Below are 16,196 nucleotides of genomic sequence, written 5' to 3' on the forward strand. Positions count from 1 at the left end.
AACGTCATGAATGTGAGATACCACGGTAATAATAGCAGGAATATAATGTTCTAGCTTGTTGTAGAATAATTTAGCTTAATCTTTTCGTCCTCTTTTTCGTATCTGTCGAAGATACCAGTGAATTGGAGCCTCAAGCTCATTTCTGAGTCTGTAAAAATTGATATCATAAGCTTTGGGCTGTATTGGGGGCCCCTTCTCTCCTTGCGTTTGCGTTGAATGCTCGCCACTTGTAAAAGGTCAAAAGACGATACAGACCGTATCTGGATGTGCAGGTGGCAAGCAGATACATGGCGGAGTCACCATCTCAAATTCGCGGGTGCTGAAGTAACCCAAGCATATGGATCACTTCTAGGATTATCAAATTCTCCGATAGTTTAAGAATACAGAGAAGTTCCACAGTGACGTTCAAGGACTGAAACCCAGTTCTATTATGCTCTCGGGCATCAGAAATCTACAGAATATGTGGACCAATCACCGGGCTCTATCCAGAAGTTAAGATGTTGATTCATGGATTAGGGCATAGGAACGGTAGAATCCACAGCCTGGGAGCATGCCATTGTTCCCCTATGAGCTTATTATTGTCGTCGACTAGTCGACAATGACCCCGATGAATGAGCACAAGCCCCTCCTAGATACCACAAGTAGATACGGAATCGGACTATAACTCCCACGCTTCAAACAGGAGCGCATATCCGTACTGTATGTTAAGCCAGGAGAAGGCGTGCTGCCGTAATACCGGGATAACTTTTCATTTCACGTAACTATACTACATACTTACAACATAGCAAGCCCCATTGACTACCGAATCTGTAAAATAAGTATACATCAAGGCACATGAATGTTATACGTAAGTATTACCGTCATAAATCCATTAGTCTAACTCTGACTCATTTCCGAATCTAATCTGATTGAACCAGTAGAAAAGGATCTACGGTACTTTTGACTCACTGTAAACCATGACCTTAATTCATTTGTCTACAATACCACCTTTGGTATTTACACAATCGAAAACATGTATTTAATATGAAATCACTGGCAAGAATACAATATGGGATCGTGGACCCGAGTTTCAGATTGGACCATAAATCCCCGGTTCACATGCCGCATGTGATTTATGGAGATCTTGGATAAGGACTCTTCAGACATCGGAAGAGATCGGAGAACCTTAATTGTTTATCCCCCCATTGAGTAATACCCCATGTTTCCGATCATCGTAATCAATAATCATAATCAATGGTTTTTGAATCTTTCCCGAATGCCGAAGAAGCATGCCTTGTGCTTACCTAGGTTATTAGGGTTATTCTGTCCCTTTAGACTCGGGGGTACGGAGTGGCTGATTGGCTGGTTGCCTAGTGGATGATCGACGTCAATCCATGAGTTTTGAGGTGGTGTGATTCTTTTCCTATTCTTGAGTCTGGAGTTCTCTGGTTGCGATCAGGAGATAGTGCTCACTACGATAGCTTTACAATGGATACCTTGAGACATTGAACCACTTTATGTTCATCAAATTGTGAATAGATAGCATCATTGAGCATCATGATGATAGAATAAGTATCAGGAAATAGAAAGACCACCTTCAGTGGAAATCAATCATCGCTAAAGTAGAACAAGACAAACAACGCTAGTCAAATCAGTGCTGCTTCTGGTAACTCTGCTGTTTGGGTCCTAAAATGTCTTCCAAAAATCCGGTCCACAACTCTCTTACAACACCGGGTTCCTTGGAGCCGTTCTGGGACTTTATGAGCTCTTCGCCGAAGCGGGATTTGCCAACCGTTTCGGTTAGCGAGAATGGGTCGATATCCACCGAGTTGTTGTCAACAACTTCAGCCATGGGGCTGACTGCGACATCGGCCCCACCCCCGGAAATAGTGTGTACCTGGGGCTTCATGGGTGGGTTCGAGGGCTGGCTCGAGTTGTAGTTGGTGTAGACATCGGAAAGGATCGGAATGCGAGTATCGGCGGGGCGAGCAGGGGCATCAACCTCGTCCATGGACGGCAGGTATGCAAAATCCACAGTGGATGAGTCATTGACAGCCTTCAAGGCACGAGATGTGTTGAATTGGCGGGTGGAAACAGATCGACTAGGGTGGGGAGTGATGTCAGCGTTGAGCCTTCTGTACCGAGGTAAGAGAGCAGCTCGAGGTTAAGCACTTACTCTGCGGCAGAGCTGCCATTGATTCTTCTCATGGCAATGCTGAAAGCACGGGATTGAAGGAAGTCATGGTTGGCAAGGCGCTCAACGAGCTGTATGGGGGTAAGGCGGTTAGGTCAGGTACAAAGGGAAGCTATGTTCGAAACTTTAGAGTGATACATACCTCACTCTGGTTGCCGCTGGCTCCCAATTTCCTCTTGTGGCACTCCCTCTGAAGGTCTGCCAAGCTGCGAGTAGCGTACAAAGACGTACGGTCCGGAACGTTGACAGGCTGTGCAGAATTGACACCAGTGATGTGCAGGCTCCGGCGGACACAGGGTGTAGCAGTATGCTGCTGAGAGAGCACGCGAAGGGCGCGCAAAGAAGTAGAGCGAGGAGCTGCCATTGCAAAAATAGTAGCGCAGTTGATGGATGTTATGTTCAAGAAAAGAAGAAGGTATGGGGTCTTAAAGCTGTGATTCGCGGAAGGGATATGGATATATAGATGCTATTAGAGTAGATAGAGTAAATTATAGAGTATGAAAGGGTATAACGTAGGTAATATACGCCACAATAAGGACAACGAAAAAGGAGGAACCCAAATGTATTGAGTAGATGTGCAGGAACTGGAGGGAAGGAAGGAAAGGAATGCAGTCGAGGAGAGCTCAGTACTTGTACTTCTGAATGTTTGCAGGAACCGTTGGGGGGGGAAAGAGTGAGCTATCCACTTTCACCCTTCCGGTGGACGCAGACTGGACTGGGGCGGTCTGGCCAAGTCGACGGATTGCTAATAGTAGTAACCCACCAAATTCCCCGACTAAATGGATCGATCGATGGTGTCGTCTGGGCGGACAAAAACTGGGTATGTATTGATGTAATTAACGAAACACAACGGACTATTTTTCTTATTTCTCCAATAGTGTTCTGATCTTCTCGCTTAAACAACTGCATCATAATAAAAAAAATAAAATAAAAATAAAAATAAAAAATTAAATAAATTAAATAAATCAAAAGGAGGGTAGAGGTGGGGTAAAATGCGAAAATTAAAAAAGAAAAAAAGAGAAAACGTAATGATGGTTGGCTCCATACATTACATATCAGGTCTTCAGCAGGATAAGAGTCAAAAATATCAAAGTATGGGGTACACTCAACGCATCCGTGGAGCTCAAGGACCGGATGTACAAGCATGCATATTCCCCGGCGCTACGGGTGGTAAAACAGCCAATCGATCAGGCAATCCAGGAATTTCTCTGACTACGACTCGCTACACCGGGGGGAATGGTCAGTTGATGATCACGAAAACGCTTGCCCGTCCCGGAACCTGTGGCCATTAGACATTGGCCAACCCTTGGTGCATCGAAGCTTGATACACCGGTGTGCCCTGAGTTTCCCCTCTCTTCCCTCGTGCTTTTCAATCATCTATTTTGAATTATTAAATTGATTTCTAACTGACTTTAGAACACATCAGAGGGGTCTAGCGTGGTGTATAGAACCAATCCAATCACTTCCTCTCTTCTTACGAAACAGAGAAATTCCATGTCACCACCACCATAACTCCACCAGGTAGTAGGTACTAGTTGTTGCGATCTTCCAGCCGTGGGACTGGAAAGACTACTACTAAACTTGTTGCCTTGCCCTCGCGAGGCACGCCAGGTGGTGCTACAAGTAGTGGTGAACTCATGAGTCGACGACGAGGGAGAGTCCTCAACCAAAAATATGACACAGAGAAAGCGTACGCGGACGAACGAAAGTGGTGTGGTAATACTAGTAATAGCAGCCCTACAATAGGTCGGCACAAGATTGGATGTTCTCTATTGCTACCTATCTCATGTAGTATGCAGTATGTTTTGCATCCTAGGTCGTCTCGCCTTCCAATGAGTACGGAGTAGAGTCAGTGACGCAATTGATTCGTGAGGACAAATACCGCGGGGAAGTCAGTACCGTCCATACGGAGTACATAAATTACGATTAGTATTATTGTTTCCCGGATGATAAGCGGACGGATCAATGACGAAGCTTCCATAATATTACCGAGTTGGGAGGATTCTTACCCTTTACAGGAAGAGTAAATGAATCCCGGCGTCCGCATGATTCACAATAGTCCATCTTAATTTCTGATCCCGCATTATTTCTCTCAACTGTTGAGAGTTTGAGACTCTGGCGAGAGGCGGTGAAGTGGGGATCCAAGCGACCTTGTTGTCGATCGGAGTTGGCCCCATTTTCCGGGAGGCATTTTTATTCCAGAATTAGTCTAAAACGACACGATTATTATGGGGACATGACCAAAGGTACTGTGTAAAGCATAGACTGGGATTGAAGATACCGCGTTGACGAGAAAACGGGTGGAAACATCGGGGCAGGATCGAAGGTACGCAGTAATTCGCAGTATTGTAGGCAGTAGGATTAAACTTACGCAGTATTTTAGGGGCTGGGATTCAAGATGCACTGTAGTATAGGGAATGATCGACCCCTGTTTTGCATGCCATCCCATTGGGGGAGAGTCACGAGAACAAGAAATTCAATGCCCCGTAATATGTTAATTGAATGAAGTAATTGATTTTAAGTCTAACTCTCTTTTCTTTTCTTTTTTTTTTTTTTTCGTTTTTTTCTTATTTAATTTCCCCGACTCTGGTCCTCACCTTATCAAATGATGATGATGATACACATCCCAGTCACCTTCCTGTACTATGTATGTAACCTTCCACTTTCAGTCTTCGGTGATGTGGTCAACATAAACACGATAACGGGTATCTCATCCTCCTACCAGGTCGGCTACTCTCACATTATTTCTTGTGCCTTTAATGCCCCTGACTGGAGGCTCAACCAGGTAAAGCACATGTATGGCGTAAATTATTACCACGTGCCGTATTTCGCATCCCACGCATCCTTTCGATATGTCACCACTGAATTATTGAAACACTTTAACGATCTTGATAGCCACTTATCTACGCTATCTTAACACACGGGCCGCTTTGGGTATATCTGCATCTTATCAAACCTACAGGCTGCGATCGAGTAAGAATATCATAGGCCAGCAGGAGACCAATACATGAACGTATTAAATTCTAATCCAACAATCATATGCCCGCGCTGATCGAAACATTCGAAGATAAGCTTTTCATAGTTTTTTAGTGGGTATATACAGCTCTGTGAGTATTCCACAGCTGTTCAGAGCTTGGAGGGGTGCAATGAACGTCGCCCTTTGGCAACTTTTCGTGCATATGGGTGCTGGCGGGATTCGGGAACCAGATGGTCAATGTCAGCTGTGTGGACTAGATGTGGGCCGGCTTCGTCTAGTGTGGTAATCCCGTTGTTGCGCATAGCTGTTTCTAACTCGTCCTTAATGACTAAGGTATGGTAAGCGATGACTAGAGGCAAAGTGTAAAGGGGACGAGACTCATCACTTACTCTCTATCAAGTGCTCAACACCCTCCTGACCATAGTTAGTAGCGAATAGCATACTACGCCCCATGCCCACTGCAGTTGCGCCCAAACAAATAGCCTTCAAGATGTCGGTCCCGCGTCTAATCCCACTATCCACGTAAATCTCCATCTTGTCAAAGATTTCAGGACAGCGCTTCTGTAATTCAAGAAGCGTAATGATCGATGGAGGGCTAGTGTCAAGGTTCCGCCCTCCATGGTTGCTAAGTAAAATGCCGTCGAGGCCGGCTTCCATAGCCAACATGGCATCGTCTGCAGACATCACGCCTTTTAGACAAACAGGAAGGTGTGTATGCTGCCGTACCCACACCAAGTCTTCCCAAGTCAGTCCAGGGTCGATGAAACCGGCCATCACACGTCCCAGCCCACCTCCTTTGTTGTCATTCTTCGCTTTGGATGGAGCCATTGGTACGGATAAGCCTTCATCGGCCTTGACACGTTCGTCTGCTTCTCTTTTACCCGGCCAAGCCGCATCAACCGTCACGAAGATGGCCTTCACGTTAGGATTTGCCGAGCATTGACGAAGGAGCGCAGCTGACTTTTCACGATCTCGGTTGACATATAATTGGAAAAAGAAGCTCGCCGAAGGTGCGGTGTCTCTAAGCTCTTCCATTGTGTACGAGGAGTTATTGGAGATCTGATAGGCTCGTTAGACGAAGAATAACACATAGGGGAGTTTTACGAGCTCACTCCTTGCATAATTCCTTTGTTCCCACAAGCTCTAGCAATAGCGCACTCGCCATCGGGATGAATGAGCTTCGCCATAGCTGCAGGACTCACAAATAATGGCAAACTGCTGTCGACCCCAAGAATTTTAGTCTTCGTATCTACAGATCGGACATCCTTCAGCACCCGTGGCCGGAACCAGATTCGGTCGAAGCAAGACTTATTGGCGTCCCGGGTGATAAGATCTGTTGCGGCACTGGAGTAAAACGCCCATGTCTTCTTACTGGCAGTCTTTGACGCCACGAGCTCAAAATCGTGCGAATTGATTAAGGTATGCAATGGCGGCTTCTCATGATCATGGACAACTTTGGGATTCTCAGTAGGTGGTTGCTTGACCCATTCGTCATCGATCGTGGACTCATCCAGCACACCCATATGCTTGTCTTGGGGCAAGTTCGCTGCCAAAACGCTTGGAGCATGAACTTCCGAATAAGCCTTGGTGGCATCACGACCTGCGTATTTCAGGATGACTGCATAATTTAGGCGACCGTGTTAATATCTGTAGCGTTTAAGTATGGAAGTATGTCTCACTCGAAGATCCTCCAGGATGTTCTTCCAAGAATTCTGTCACATCCCACACTTGTTTGTCGACAACAATCCAACAATTCTGCACTGCATTGTGCTCTGAGATTTGCCGAACAGACAGAAGTGCCTTGTCTGCCATTTTAGAAAGAATGTGTGGGTTGAACTATGAATGCTGACGATCGTTTACAATGTCAGAAAAGAGGACGATTTAATGATCAGATGGCAGAAGTCGCATTTTGCGCAATGTTTGCATATAAGTATTATACTTATACAGCCTGAGCCTCAATAAAACGGGGAAGCGCCGGAGTAAAAAATAGAATGCGTTGTTATCGATGGTGTAGAATCAGCGGTAACAGGGTACCTCCGCAGAACTATCGCAGAAATGCGGAGAACGTAACAATTGAAAGGCTCCACAGCGGCCATCGTCCCGAACGCCCGGGTTAGAAGAGCCCGACCTTCTCAGCACAGAATACAGCTTCCGTATGTATACTGGCGCAGACAAAGTCCCTTGTAGCCTAAGCATGTACAGTACATACAAATGGCATAGAATTATGCGCTGTCAGTCTCCTATGGAGACAACATGTCGCAATGAGTTGGTATATCCATGGATGTTCCCTGTAGTAACCAGAAAGGTAACAGAATCCAATGAGGAACAATGAATTAACGAGAGAATCGGAGGAGCACCGAGATCAGTCTCTGATTATTCGGACACTTCTCCGCATCACTAAGATCAAATGACTCAGCATACTCACTAGCCACGGAGGCGCAGCACATATGTGGCTGATGGTGGGCTGTTGCCAAGAGGTCCAACGCCGAAATTGTCTCGCGGATATGATAGGAACGGGGACCATTTCAATAAAGAAGCTGTGAGGGCAACAGGAAAAGAGTATCGTTGTTTTCAGATGCGTGTGGCTTTTGGCGTAGAAAACGTTTCCAGGATACTTGGGAAAAGTAATACACCCTTCTCAATTTGTGTAAGATCCAAAGGAACCTGCACCGCTTTTTCCTTGCCTCGTTCTTGCCAGCGGCATAGTGCAGGTATGTTCAACACTGCCCAATATCTACGAGTGTTCTGCCCCAGCCAAGGCTGAGTAGATTGTCGGTTTCTGTACCTATAACTCACTTGACACACAGTACCTTGCAGTAAACCTTTTGTGTCACAACTTTCTCGCTGTTTTATTCTCAGCAGAAAAGCATTCTCTACAGGGTCAACCAAATATTTAGCTGCAGCCAAGATGGGTGACACCAGTAAACCCCTAAGATATGTCGACGTGAGTTTTCTTACTCTTTCTTATACCAACGTCTCAAGTGCTGATAAGAGGAAACCTTTGTGTAACCAGATTGGGATCAATTTTAGTGATCCTGTTTTCAGGGGAGAGTACCACGGAAGGCAGGTCCATGACAGTGATTTGGACGACATCATCCAGCGTGCTCGCGAAGTAGGCTGTGAAAAGTTCATGGTTACGGGTTCTGATGTAGAAGAGTCCCGGCGTGCTATCGAAATTTCCCAGAGTTATCGTAAGTAATACTGCTTTCTATACCCTTTTCTCTCCTTCCCTTAGGTTTTCTTTTCCCTTTTTTCTTTTTTTTTTCCCCTTTATATTCTACACCAACTTGTGCAACCCATCTAGTCTAATAATTTTTGGCCCTAACTGACAAGCCCGTGAACAGCTGGATTTTGCTATGCCACAGTTGGTGTTCATCCCTGTCAGGCGAAGCTCTTCGATGAATTTCCGGGCGGTCCGTCGAAAATGCTTGACGAACTGAGATCCCTTGCACTTGAATCAAAAAAATCTGGATACGCAGTTGCGTTCGGTGAAGTAGGTCTCGATTATGATAGATTGTTCCTGAGCGCAAAAGAACCTCAATTGAAATATTTCGAAGCCCAGCTGGATCTCGCGGTAGAGATACAACTCCCTCTCTTCCTCCATTCCCGAGCTGCTAGCGATGACTTTGAGCGGTTACTGGCACCCAGGCTCGAGAAGCTTCCCAAGAAGGGTCTCGTTCACAGTTTTACGGGTACTATGGAGGAGATGCAACGTATGGTGGCCCTTGGTTTAGACGTTGGCGTCAACGGTTGCAGTTTAAAGACGGAAGAGAACCTGGAGGTGGTGAAAGCTATACCTCTGGAACGGCTTCAAATCGAAACGGATGGCCCGTGGGTAAGCAAACAACTTGTTTCCGACCATTTGTCTGGACTTCATTGTTGACAGGGCTTTCTTCTAGTGCGAAATCCGCCCGTCTCACGCATCCTCCAAATACCTAGAAGGTGCACCGACGCTACCAAAGGCTGTCAAAAAGGAGAAATGGCAAAAGGGTTGTATGGTTAAGGGTCGCAACGAGCCTATTGCTATTGCCCATGTCGCTCACGTCATTGCCATGGTTAAGGGCATCACTGTTGAGGAAGTTTGCGAAGCGTGAGTATTCCCCCGGATTGAATAGCCTCCCATCCATAGATTGCTAATCCTGCGCATTCTAGTGCCTGGAACAATTCAGTTAGGATGTTTGGGCTTGGAGAAGGAATATCGTAGCACGATCCTTATCTTTTCCAAAAACAGTGCTCTACTCAAACTTGACTTTTGAACTTTTCTTGATAGCTTGATAGACCCGGACTTCGGAATCCCCTTGCCAGAGTCTAACCATTCTTGCTTTGCTGTGATGATCATAGATAGATGAGTCTGGAATTTGTCGTTACTTTACGGATCCCCGGATCTCCCCGAAAAGACACAAGGTCCCAACCATGGTTCAAGAGGGCTTTCAGGGCTGCATTTGGACCTGGAGCCGCCTATTGAGCACGAAACAAGCGAAAAAGAAAAAGGACAAAAACTTAGACTAATGACCACTCTAATTCACGGCGTTGCCTCGGAATTAGGAGTACCACAAGAGACCCTGCGGCCGCCCTTTGTTCTTAAAGCTTCCCGTCACGGAAGTGGATAGTCATACCGCTTTGTCCATCAATAAATCAGTCCCCCAGTATTATTTTCTTGCAGACCTGGAGTTCTTTTGTTCCTTTTTTAAAAGCCGGTTGCTTCCTGGTAGTGAACTCTGACGGCAAAGGTCTACAAGAGCAACTTTTCTGCTCCTTCTTTTTTCCATCAGCTCACCGCCCCGAAGCTGCAAAAGTGCAACAGTCTTGTTTCTTTCTCCACTCCCCTAGACTGTTGCATTGCTCTCTCAAAAACTCCCTTGTTCCTTGCTCGTTCTAGCCTAACAGCTCTTTCGACTATAAACTCGTCAAAATGTTTGTCTCTCAAAAATTTTCGTCTGTCTGAAACTCTCGAGACAGACTTCTTCAAGTCTCTCTCAAGTTTTATAGACCACCCCGTCATTTTTAGCTGGACGACTTCTCAGCACCTTCTAAGCTGAGAATAGGCCTTTCCTCTGTTCAAAATCGGTCGGAACACTAGAGGGTCTTGTTTACTGTCCTTGCGTGCTGGTTCCTCCGCCCGGGGACATCGGCCCTTCTATATTCGAAGGCCCTCGGGGCTTACAGCGACCTGCCGTGTTATTCTATAAACATGGCTAACATGGCCATGGTTATCCCCTTGGCGCAGAAAACCTCCAGCAGTTCTGTTATCGGTCAAAATGGTGAGCATTTTCCTACTGATTCAACTACGAGGGTTCTCTATCGATATCCACTTTCTGTATTGCTTTCAAGCTGACGTACGTCAGGTTTTGTGACAGAAAGAGCACATCTTAAAGCTTCATTGGCAGAATCCGAGTCAATGTACTCTGAGTTACCCCCGAACTTTGGGGAGGTTGTGGAAGGAATCTATCGCAGCGCGTTTCCCAGCCCTTGGAATCTTCCCGCGCTCGAGAACCTGGGTCTAAAGACTATAATGTCAGTGGCATTTTCATACGTCGCGTGGGCTATGTGTTAACATGCTACGTAGCACTCTCGTCGAAGAACCGTACGGTGTGAGTCATATGAGTTTTCTTCGCGAGAATGGGATCGCGCACTTTCGCGTTATCGTCCAAGCAAACAAGGATCCCGAAGAGAAGACCCCTGATCATGTAATCAATGGTATCCTTGAAATTCTCCTCAACAAGGCCAATCATCCGATTCTTATTCATTGCAACAAGGGAAAGGTATGTGGAGGTTGGTTTTTTTTTCTGCGTTATGTATCTGCATTATTGATCATTTATAGCATCGCACTGGCTGCGTAGTGGCCTGCTTCCGAAAGGTTCAAGGTTGGAATTTGCGCGATGTTCTTGACGAATATTTAAGTTACTCCTGGCCAAAATCTAGAGCTCTGGACGAAAGGTTTATCGAAGCGTTCGACGCAACCAAACTCAACCAGGTGGCCAAGGATTCTGGTGTCAAAATGTGGAAACCCACAGGTAACCACAGAAATCCAGAGCCCCATGCGCTGCGTTCCACATTTTGACGGGCATCTCAGTTGCCCGAACCAGTTAACCATCACGACTCACGACAACTTGCTACCTCGAGAAAGAGATTTACGGGATTTTTACAAAGATCAATGCATTTACATGGATTAAAGAGCGCAAGTTTTGAGGGTTATTGTGCCTTAATAGAGCAATTGCTTTATATTTGCTATATCTGATGTCCCACCCACTTGATACTTGTCGGTCAACCCCCTGCCATTCATTTTTCTATGCTGGACTTGTTTTTTTCGCACATCCATGGCATTTTTTATTGCTTTCTAATGCTACGTGTGTTTCACCATGACCATTAGATGTTTGAGCTAGGAAGTGCCATGCGTACTACATGAAGTGGACATGTCCACCGTATACACAGGTTGCTGACATGTGGATCATCAGCTAACGGTTTTCGGGTCGCTGATTGCTTTCTTACTTTTTCCCTTCTAGTATATAAATAGCACATATTTGTAAATACTCACTACTTTGCTTCCTTGTCTCTTTAACTTCTATCTTTGGCTCTCTTCTACAGCCTATAGTAGCTCGCGTAGACTCTCCGTATAATAAGATAAACATTATACTATCAGATCAAAGCTAGGATATCTTCACAACTGGTTGCACAACATATCATCACTCTCTATACCATAAGGTCCCTCTACTTCAATGACAGAGGATATACATGATGATACGTAGCCATCGAATTGATCCCACGCAAGCATTTCATCGCTTGGCGGATCTACGTATAATGAGGTTCCGGCTGATACACATTGCCTGCCGCGATCGGTTTCCCAGGAGGAATTTGGAGTTGTATGGCTATACTCCAAGCAATCAAATTGGCTATTCTGACTTTCCACTATATCAGAGTAAACCGATGTATTCTCTCCATGCGACAACAAACTGCTTATTTCATCTGGTCTGTATGATTCGATATCTCCATTGGTGCCTAGATAGAAGTCTGATGTTTCTGTTTCGTCGATGTCCCAGTCGTCGTGGAATTGGATGTTCTCCTCGATGTATTCTTTGGTTGCGTTGTCTCCCTGAAGTGGAGACACGTTGCAGGGCCTAGGCGTAGGCCAGAATGGGCTTAGCTTTTGCGAAGCTTCGGGCTTATAGAGTCTCTTCTGGGCGATGCACCAAAGGGACGTCATTATTATGGTTTTCAGGTCCATTACATCAGGCACGGTAGATAAGCCCTCAAGCCGATGGCGTTGTGATACCTCAAGGGCAGCAGCTTTGTCTTGTAGTGATTTATTTCGTGTAGACTTTAAGATAGAACACATGGATTTGGCAATCAGGGGTATCAGTTGCGATCGTTCATTCATGGCCTACCAATGTATTGAGTCAGATCTATATGGGTGAGTACTTGGAGATCTTCAGTTGCTCACTTCGCGGTATCTAAGACTGAATACTGAAGGAGCAATTCGAGAAAGAGACCGTAACTTGCTCTTCTTCGGCATTGGATATTTGTATATCCTGGGTGGGTTGTCGCGCACGAGTGTGCTGAATCCGATGTTGAACAAGGATACGAACTCCGAGACTTGGCAGGTGTCGTTGGCCAGTAGAATACTTGCAGGGGCAGAAGAACCTTGAGAATATCCAACAACTTCGTCGACGCGATAAGGACTTTCCAAGCGCGGCATGACTCCGCTATTCCCAGGCGCTATAGATGGAGATATATATTGCAGGGGTTGATAGCGGCGACTATATATCATCGAGATATCAAGCGCAGATATATGGAAAGCTGGAGTATATAAAGGAGGGACTGCATTGGCGAGGGACTTGACCAGGGCTGGTCGCTTTGATGTTTCGGCTGTTACAGACCCTGTAGGCCTTCTGCGCAATCCGAAAGATAAACAAAAAGTCGTAATGGTCTTTTCGGTCCAATGGTCACAACTTTTGAAAAGAATCCCAAGACCTAGTTCCAACCAGCACTATGTAGGTTGTTAGACGAATATTCGCTCGTCGCATCGAGCCTTTCTCTGGGAATACCTGAGAGTTGCATAGCGCGTCCCCCATTTGAGAGGTAAAGACTGACAATGAACGGCTAAAGTCCGATTCGGTGCTGACATGAATATTCAGTCTGAGCTCAGGCAGTTGGTCTACCCATATTGTACCAGAATAGAGTGCGTTATTGAGATTTTCAGCGGATCGCAGTCCTGTAGCACCCGCTGGGCCAAGTATCTCCACTGAAGTATGCAGGGTAAGATCTAAATCAAGTTTGGTTGAATAGAAAGTATCCGACCCCAAGTCGACCGTGTACGCCATTTTAGACGCCCCCTTATGGTGTGGTCTGTTGCCCGCGTCGTCGGCCAGGCGTTACTGAAAGTATAAGCGTGCGGGTTACTACGAGTACTGGGTTCCTAAGGCGGAAACACTTGACATGATAGTAATGCAAATAGTATAAATAAAGTCTGCGTAGTCTGTTTGGCGGGATCTACTAGCTTGAACTATACTTCAACGGCACTTAATAAATGTTATGCCGGTAATTTGTTATATTCCCCAAGGAAAAACATCAGGAAACAAGAATACAAGAAAAAAAAAATTAGTAGTAGGAGGGAAACACTACCTATCCCTGTAAGACTATTTCTACCAAATTCGAGCGGAATAGCAATATAATTTGTAGACGCAGGAAATAATTGAATAATCCTAACTTAGTCCTATTGTCTATTGACGGTCTATTGACCCTTGGGAGATCACGCTGATTGGATGGTGGCTATAAATAAGTGGCGCTAAGTAACGTTGCTTATCGATAAGGATCTCACGTGAAGCTCGCATGATTACCTGTCCCAAAGCATCATCCATGTGAATATATGATGACAAGAAGTCTCGCAAGCAGCAATGCCCAGAGATGAAGCTCAAGACCTGCTCCTGGTTGGCCAGAATGGAATTGACAGGCTGGAGTCTCAGTCCTTACTTCCAGGGTCTCCCAGTGAGGGGCGCGATGCTGTAGCCCCTTTTGATACAACTCCCCATTCCCCGATCTCTCCTTCCACCTTGTCCGATGAAACGCAGCACCAGCGGCAATCCTCGTTCGCTCAGCCGGTGGCCGGAGGCCAACGTCGGACTCCTCGCACCATGAATCGCGTTCGGTTTGACCTTGACGACGACACAGAAGACGAGCATCGATCGAATGGCTATCCTCGACACTCGGAAGACTCTTGGCTAGAGGAGGAAGACTACGCCCGCGGGGACAATACTCGGTCAGGAAGGAGTGCCACAGGGCAGACCATCCCTCTTCTGACAGATATAGAAGCCCCGAGTGTCACCCTTGCAACATCCGAAGACTTTTTCCCCGAAGAGCACCTTGAGAATGCAAGGCCGAGAAGTGGAATGCGAATGGCTTTTATGAATATGGCGAACAGTATCATAGGAGCTGGCATCATCGGGCAGCCTTATGCACTGCGGCAGGCAGGAATGCTGATGGGTATAATACTCTTGGTTGCACTTACAGTCGCAGTGGACTGGACCATTCGATTGATAGTGATCAACTCCAAATTGAGCGGCGCGGATTCATACCAGGCAACTATGCAGCACTGCTTCGGGAAAAGCGGCCTAATTGCTATATCCATCGCTCAGTGGGCCTTTGCTTTCGGCGGCATGATCGCATTCTGTATCATTGTTGGCGATACCATACCGCACGTACTCAGCTCATTGTTCCCTTCACTCCGAGATATGTCATTTCTCTGGCTTCTTACCGACAGACGAGCAGTAATAGTCCTTCTTGTTCTGGGTATTTCTTACCCATTGTCTCTATATCGGGATATTGCCAAGGTATGTTCTTCTCAGAGTTGCAATCACTAAACCTGACGATCATACAGCTGGCCAAAGCGTCTACTTTAGCGTTACTGAGTATGGTGGTCATTCTGGTCGCTGTGCTAACGCAGGGTTTCCGCGTCCCCTCGGAATCTCGGGGGGAGGTGAAAAACCTGTTGTTTGTTAACTCCGGCTTTTTCCAGGCTGTTGGAGTGATATCTTTCGGTAGGTCTCGAACTGCGTATAATGTCTGGAGCATCAACCTCGGTTTACTAATTGTACATAGCATTTGTCTGCCGTATGTAATTATAAGTCTGTCGAATCCCGCTTAAAAACTGACTGTACCAAAGACCACAACAGCCTCCTAATATATGGCTCTCTGAAGAAGCCAACTTTGGATCGCTTTGCAAGGGTGACACATTACTCCACCGGAGTGTCACTCGTGATGTGTCTGACTATGGGCATTTCGGGCTTTCTTTTCTTTGGCTCCCAAACTCAAGGAAACGTGCTCAATAACTTCCCATCTGATAATATCATGGTCAATATAGCACGATTGTAAGTATAACACTACATAAACCTAGCAAATCTACAGACAAGCTGACCTTAGAAGTTGCCTTGGCTTGAACATGCTCACGACTTTGCCATTGGAGGCTTTTGTATGCCGTGAAGTCATGACAACTTATTACTTTTCTGATGAGCCCTTCAACATGAATCGGCACATAATTTTCACGTCGGCACTGGTTGTGTCAGCTATGGCCATGGCTTTGATTACCTGTGACCTTGGAGCGGTATTCGAACTCATCGGGGCAACAAGTGCCGCCGCTCTTGCATACATCTTTCCTCCTCTGTGCTATATCAAGTTAAGCAATGCCTCTCGAAAGGCCAAGATACCCGCATATTTGTGTATTGTCTTTGGGATAACCGTCATGGGTGTTAGTCTACTGCAAGCAATTGCGAAAATGATCAGGAGTAAGTTGATAAAATCTAAAGTAAGACCTTTTGAAATGAGATACTGATTCTGGAATACTACCATCATAGATGAGGGTGGTGTAGGTACTTGCAGTGCTTAGCCAGGCCACTACCAAGCCCATCTTCCCATGCTTATTCTAGGTCTGCCCTCCAGAATATAATACTTTTCTGCTCATACCCTTCTTTGGGCTGGTGTAAATAGAAATTTTCAGCATTCAGCATATACGGTGTGCTTTTACGTTCAGGACTTGTCCTAGGGAAAGCAAACTAT

General features: G+C 45.9%; 8 protein-coding genes across 8 annotated transcripts; 4 read left to right on the plus strand and 4 right to left on the minus strand.

Moving 5' to 3' along the window:
- Window positions 1-1,484: 1,484 nt before the first annotated feature.
- BDV27DRAFT_127904 (uncharacterized protein) lies at window positions 1,485-3,180 on the minus strand. The gene is made up of 3 exons (XM_032066868.1): window positions 2,316-3,180; window positions 2,156-2,244; window positions 1,485-2,081 (listed from the first exon to the last, which is right to left on the minus strand). Exons 1-3 carry the CDS (start codon window positions 2,535-2,537, stop codon window positions 1,631-1,633), a joined length of 762 nt encoding a protein of 253 aa, XP_031927908.1. The 5' UTR covers window positions 2,538-3,180; the 3' UTR covers window positions 1,485-1,630.
- On the minus strand, window positions 2,695-3,427 carry BDV27DRAFT_110655 (uncharacterized protein). Its single transcript, XM_032064521.1, has one exon. The coding sequence runs from the start codon at window positions 3,317-3,319 to the stop codon at window positions 2,852-2,854; it is 468 nt and encodes a 155-aa protein (XP_031927909.1). The 5' UTR covers window positions 3,320-3,427; the 3' UTR covers window positions 2,695-2,851.
- A 1,315-nt stretch (window positions 3,428-4,742) lies between these two features.
- Window positions 4,743-5,194, plus strand: BDV27DRAFT_110678 (uncharacterized protein). Its single transcript, XM_032064523.1, has one exon. The coding sequence runs from the start codon at window positions 4,779-4,781 to the stop codon at window positions 5,088-5,090; it is 312 nt and encodes a 103-aa protein (XP_031927910.1). The 5' UTR covers window positions 4,743-4,778; the 3' UTR covers window positions 5,091-5,194.
- BDV27DRAFT_110677 (FMN-dependent alpha-hydroxy acid dehydrogenase) lies at window positions 5,195-7,133 on the minus strand. Its single transcript, XM_032064522.1, has 4 exons — window positions 6,830-7,133; window positions 6,263-6,768; window positions 5,540-6,209; window positions 5,195-5,478 (listed from the first exon to the last, which is right to left on the minus strand). The coding sequence occupies exons 1-4, from the start codon at window positions 6,960-6,962 to the stop codon at window positions 5,300-5,302; spliced, it is 1,488 nt and encodes a 495-aa protein (XP_031927911.1). The 5' UTR covers window positions 6,963-7,133; the 3' UTR covers window positions 5,195-5,299.
- A 925-nt stretch (window positions 7,134-8,058) lies between these two features.
- BDV27DRAFT_157496 (3'-5'-exodeoxyribonuclease) lies at window positions 8,059-9,354 on the plus strand (the record flags this gene model as incomplete). Its single annotated transcript, XM_032072513.1, has 5 exons — window positions 8,059-8,094; window positions 8,164-8,341; window positions 8,495-8,985; window positions 9,050-9,240; window positions 9,303-9,354. 5 exons carry the CDS (start codon window positions 8,059-8,061, stop codon window positions 9,352-9,354), a joined length of 948 nt encoding a protein of 315 aa, XP_031927912.1.
- An 893-nt stretch (window positions 9,355-10,247) lies between these two features.
- yphA (tyrosine phosphatase family protein) lies at window positions 10,248-11,364 on the plus strand. The gene is made up of 4 exons (XM_032064524.1): window positions 10,248-10,411; window positions 10,496-10,664; window positions 10,717-10,912; window positions 10,972-11,364. Exons 1-4 carry the CDS (start codon window positions 10,342-10,344, stop codon window positions 11,209-11,211), a joined length of 675 nt encoding a protein of 224 aa, XP_031927913.1. The 5' UTR covers window positions 10,248-10,341; the 3' UTR covers window positions 11,212-11,364.
- Window positions 11,365-11,808: 444 nt separating this feature from the next.
- BDV27DRAFT_157498 (uncharacterized protein) lies at window positions 11,809-13,468 on the minus strand (the record flags this gene model as incomplete). The annotated part of the gene is made up of 3 exons (XM_032072514.1): window positions 11,809-12,528; window positions 12,589-13,134; window positions 13,193-13,468. 3 exons carry the CDS (start codon window positions 13,466-13,468, stop codon window positions 11,809-11,811), a joined length of 1,542 nt encoding a protein of 513 aa, XP_031927914.1.
- Window positions 13,469-14,041: 573 nt separating this feature from the next.
- BDV27DRAFT_144984 (putative amino acid transporter) lies at window positions 14,042-16,026 on the plus strand (the record flags this gene model as incomplete). The annotated part of the gene is made up of 5 exons (XM_032070341.1): window positions 14,042-14,974; window positions 15,022-15,197; window positions 15,317-15,511; window positions 15,567-15,925; window positions 15,995-16,026. 5 exons carry the CDS (start codon window positions 14,042-14,044, stop codon window positions 16,024-16,026), a joined length of 1,695 nt encoding a protein of 564 aa, XP_031927915.1.
- Between the last annotated feature and the right edge of the window lie 170 nt (window positions 16,027-16,196).

The sequence above is a fragment of the Aspergillus caelatus genome, assembly GCF_009193585.1.
Source record: "Aspergillus caelatus strain CBS 763.97 unplaced genomic scaffold BDV27scaffold_81, whole genome shotgun sequence".
Taxonomy (NCBI): domain Eukaryota; kingdom Fungi; phylum Ascomycota; class Eurotiomycetes; order Eurotiales; family Aspergillaceae; genus Aspergillus; species Aspergillus caelatus.

Coding starts and splice junctions, on each gene's coding strand:
- BDV27DRAFT_110655 (XM_032064521.1), bottom strand. CDS start 3,319: ATGCTTGTACATCCGGTCCTTGAGCTCCACGGATGCGTTGAGTGTACC.
- BDV27DRAFT_110677 (XM_032064522.1), bottom strand. CDS start 6,962: ATGGCAGACAAGGCACTTCTGTCTGTTCGGCAAATCTCAGAGCACAAT. Junction 6,769..6,829: donor ACATCCTGGAGGATCTTCGA/GTGAGACATACT, acceptor TAAATTATGCAG/TCATCCTGAAATACGCAGGT. Junction 5,479..5,539: donor TGTTGAGCACTTGATAGAGA/GTAAGTGATGAG, acceptor ACCATACCTTAG/TCATTAAGGACGAGTTAGAA.
- BDV27DRAFT_127904 (XM_032066868.1), bottom strand. CDS start 2,537: ATGGCAGCTCCTCGCTCTACTTCTTTGCGCGCCCTTCGCGTGCTCTCT. Junction 2,245..2,315: donor CCAGCGGCAACCAGAGTGAG/GTATGTATCACT, acceptor ACCCCCATACAG/CTCGTTGAGCGCCTTGCCAA. Junction 2,082..2,155: donor AATGGCAGCTCTGCCGCAGA/GTAAGTGCTTAA, acceptor TCCCCACCCTAG/TCGATCTGTTTCCACCCGCC.
- yphA (XM_032064524.1), top strand. CDS start 10,342: ATGGCTAACATGGCCATGGTTATCCCCTTGGCGCAGAAAACCTCCAGC. Junction 10,412..10,495: donor TTCTGTTATCGGTCAAAATG/GTGAGCATTTTC, acceptor GACGTACGTCAG/GTTTTGTGACAGAAAGAGCA. Junction 10,665..10,716: donor CTGGGTCTAAAGACTATAAT/GTCAGTGGCATT, acceptor CATGCTACGTAG/CACTCTCGTCGAAGAACCGT.
- BDV27DRAFT_110678 (XM_032064523.1), top strand. CDS start 4,779: ATGATGATGATGATACACATCCCAGTCACCTTCCTGTACTATGTATGT.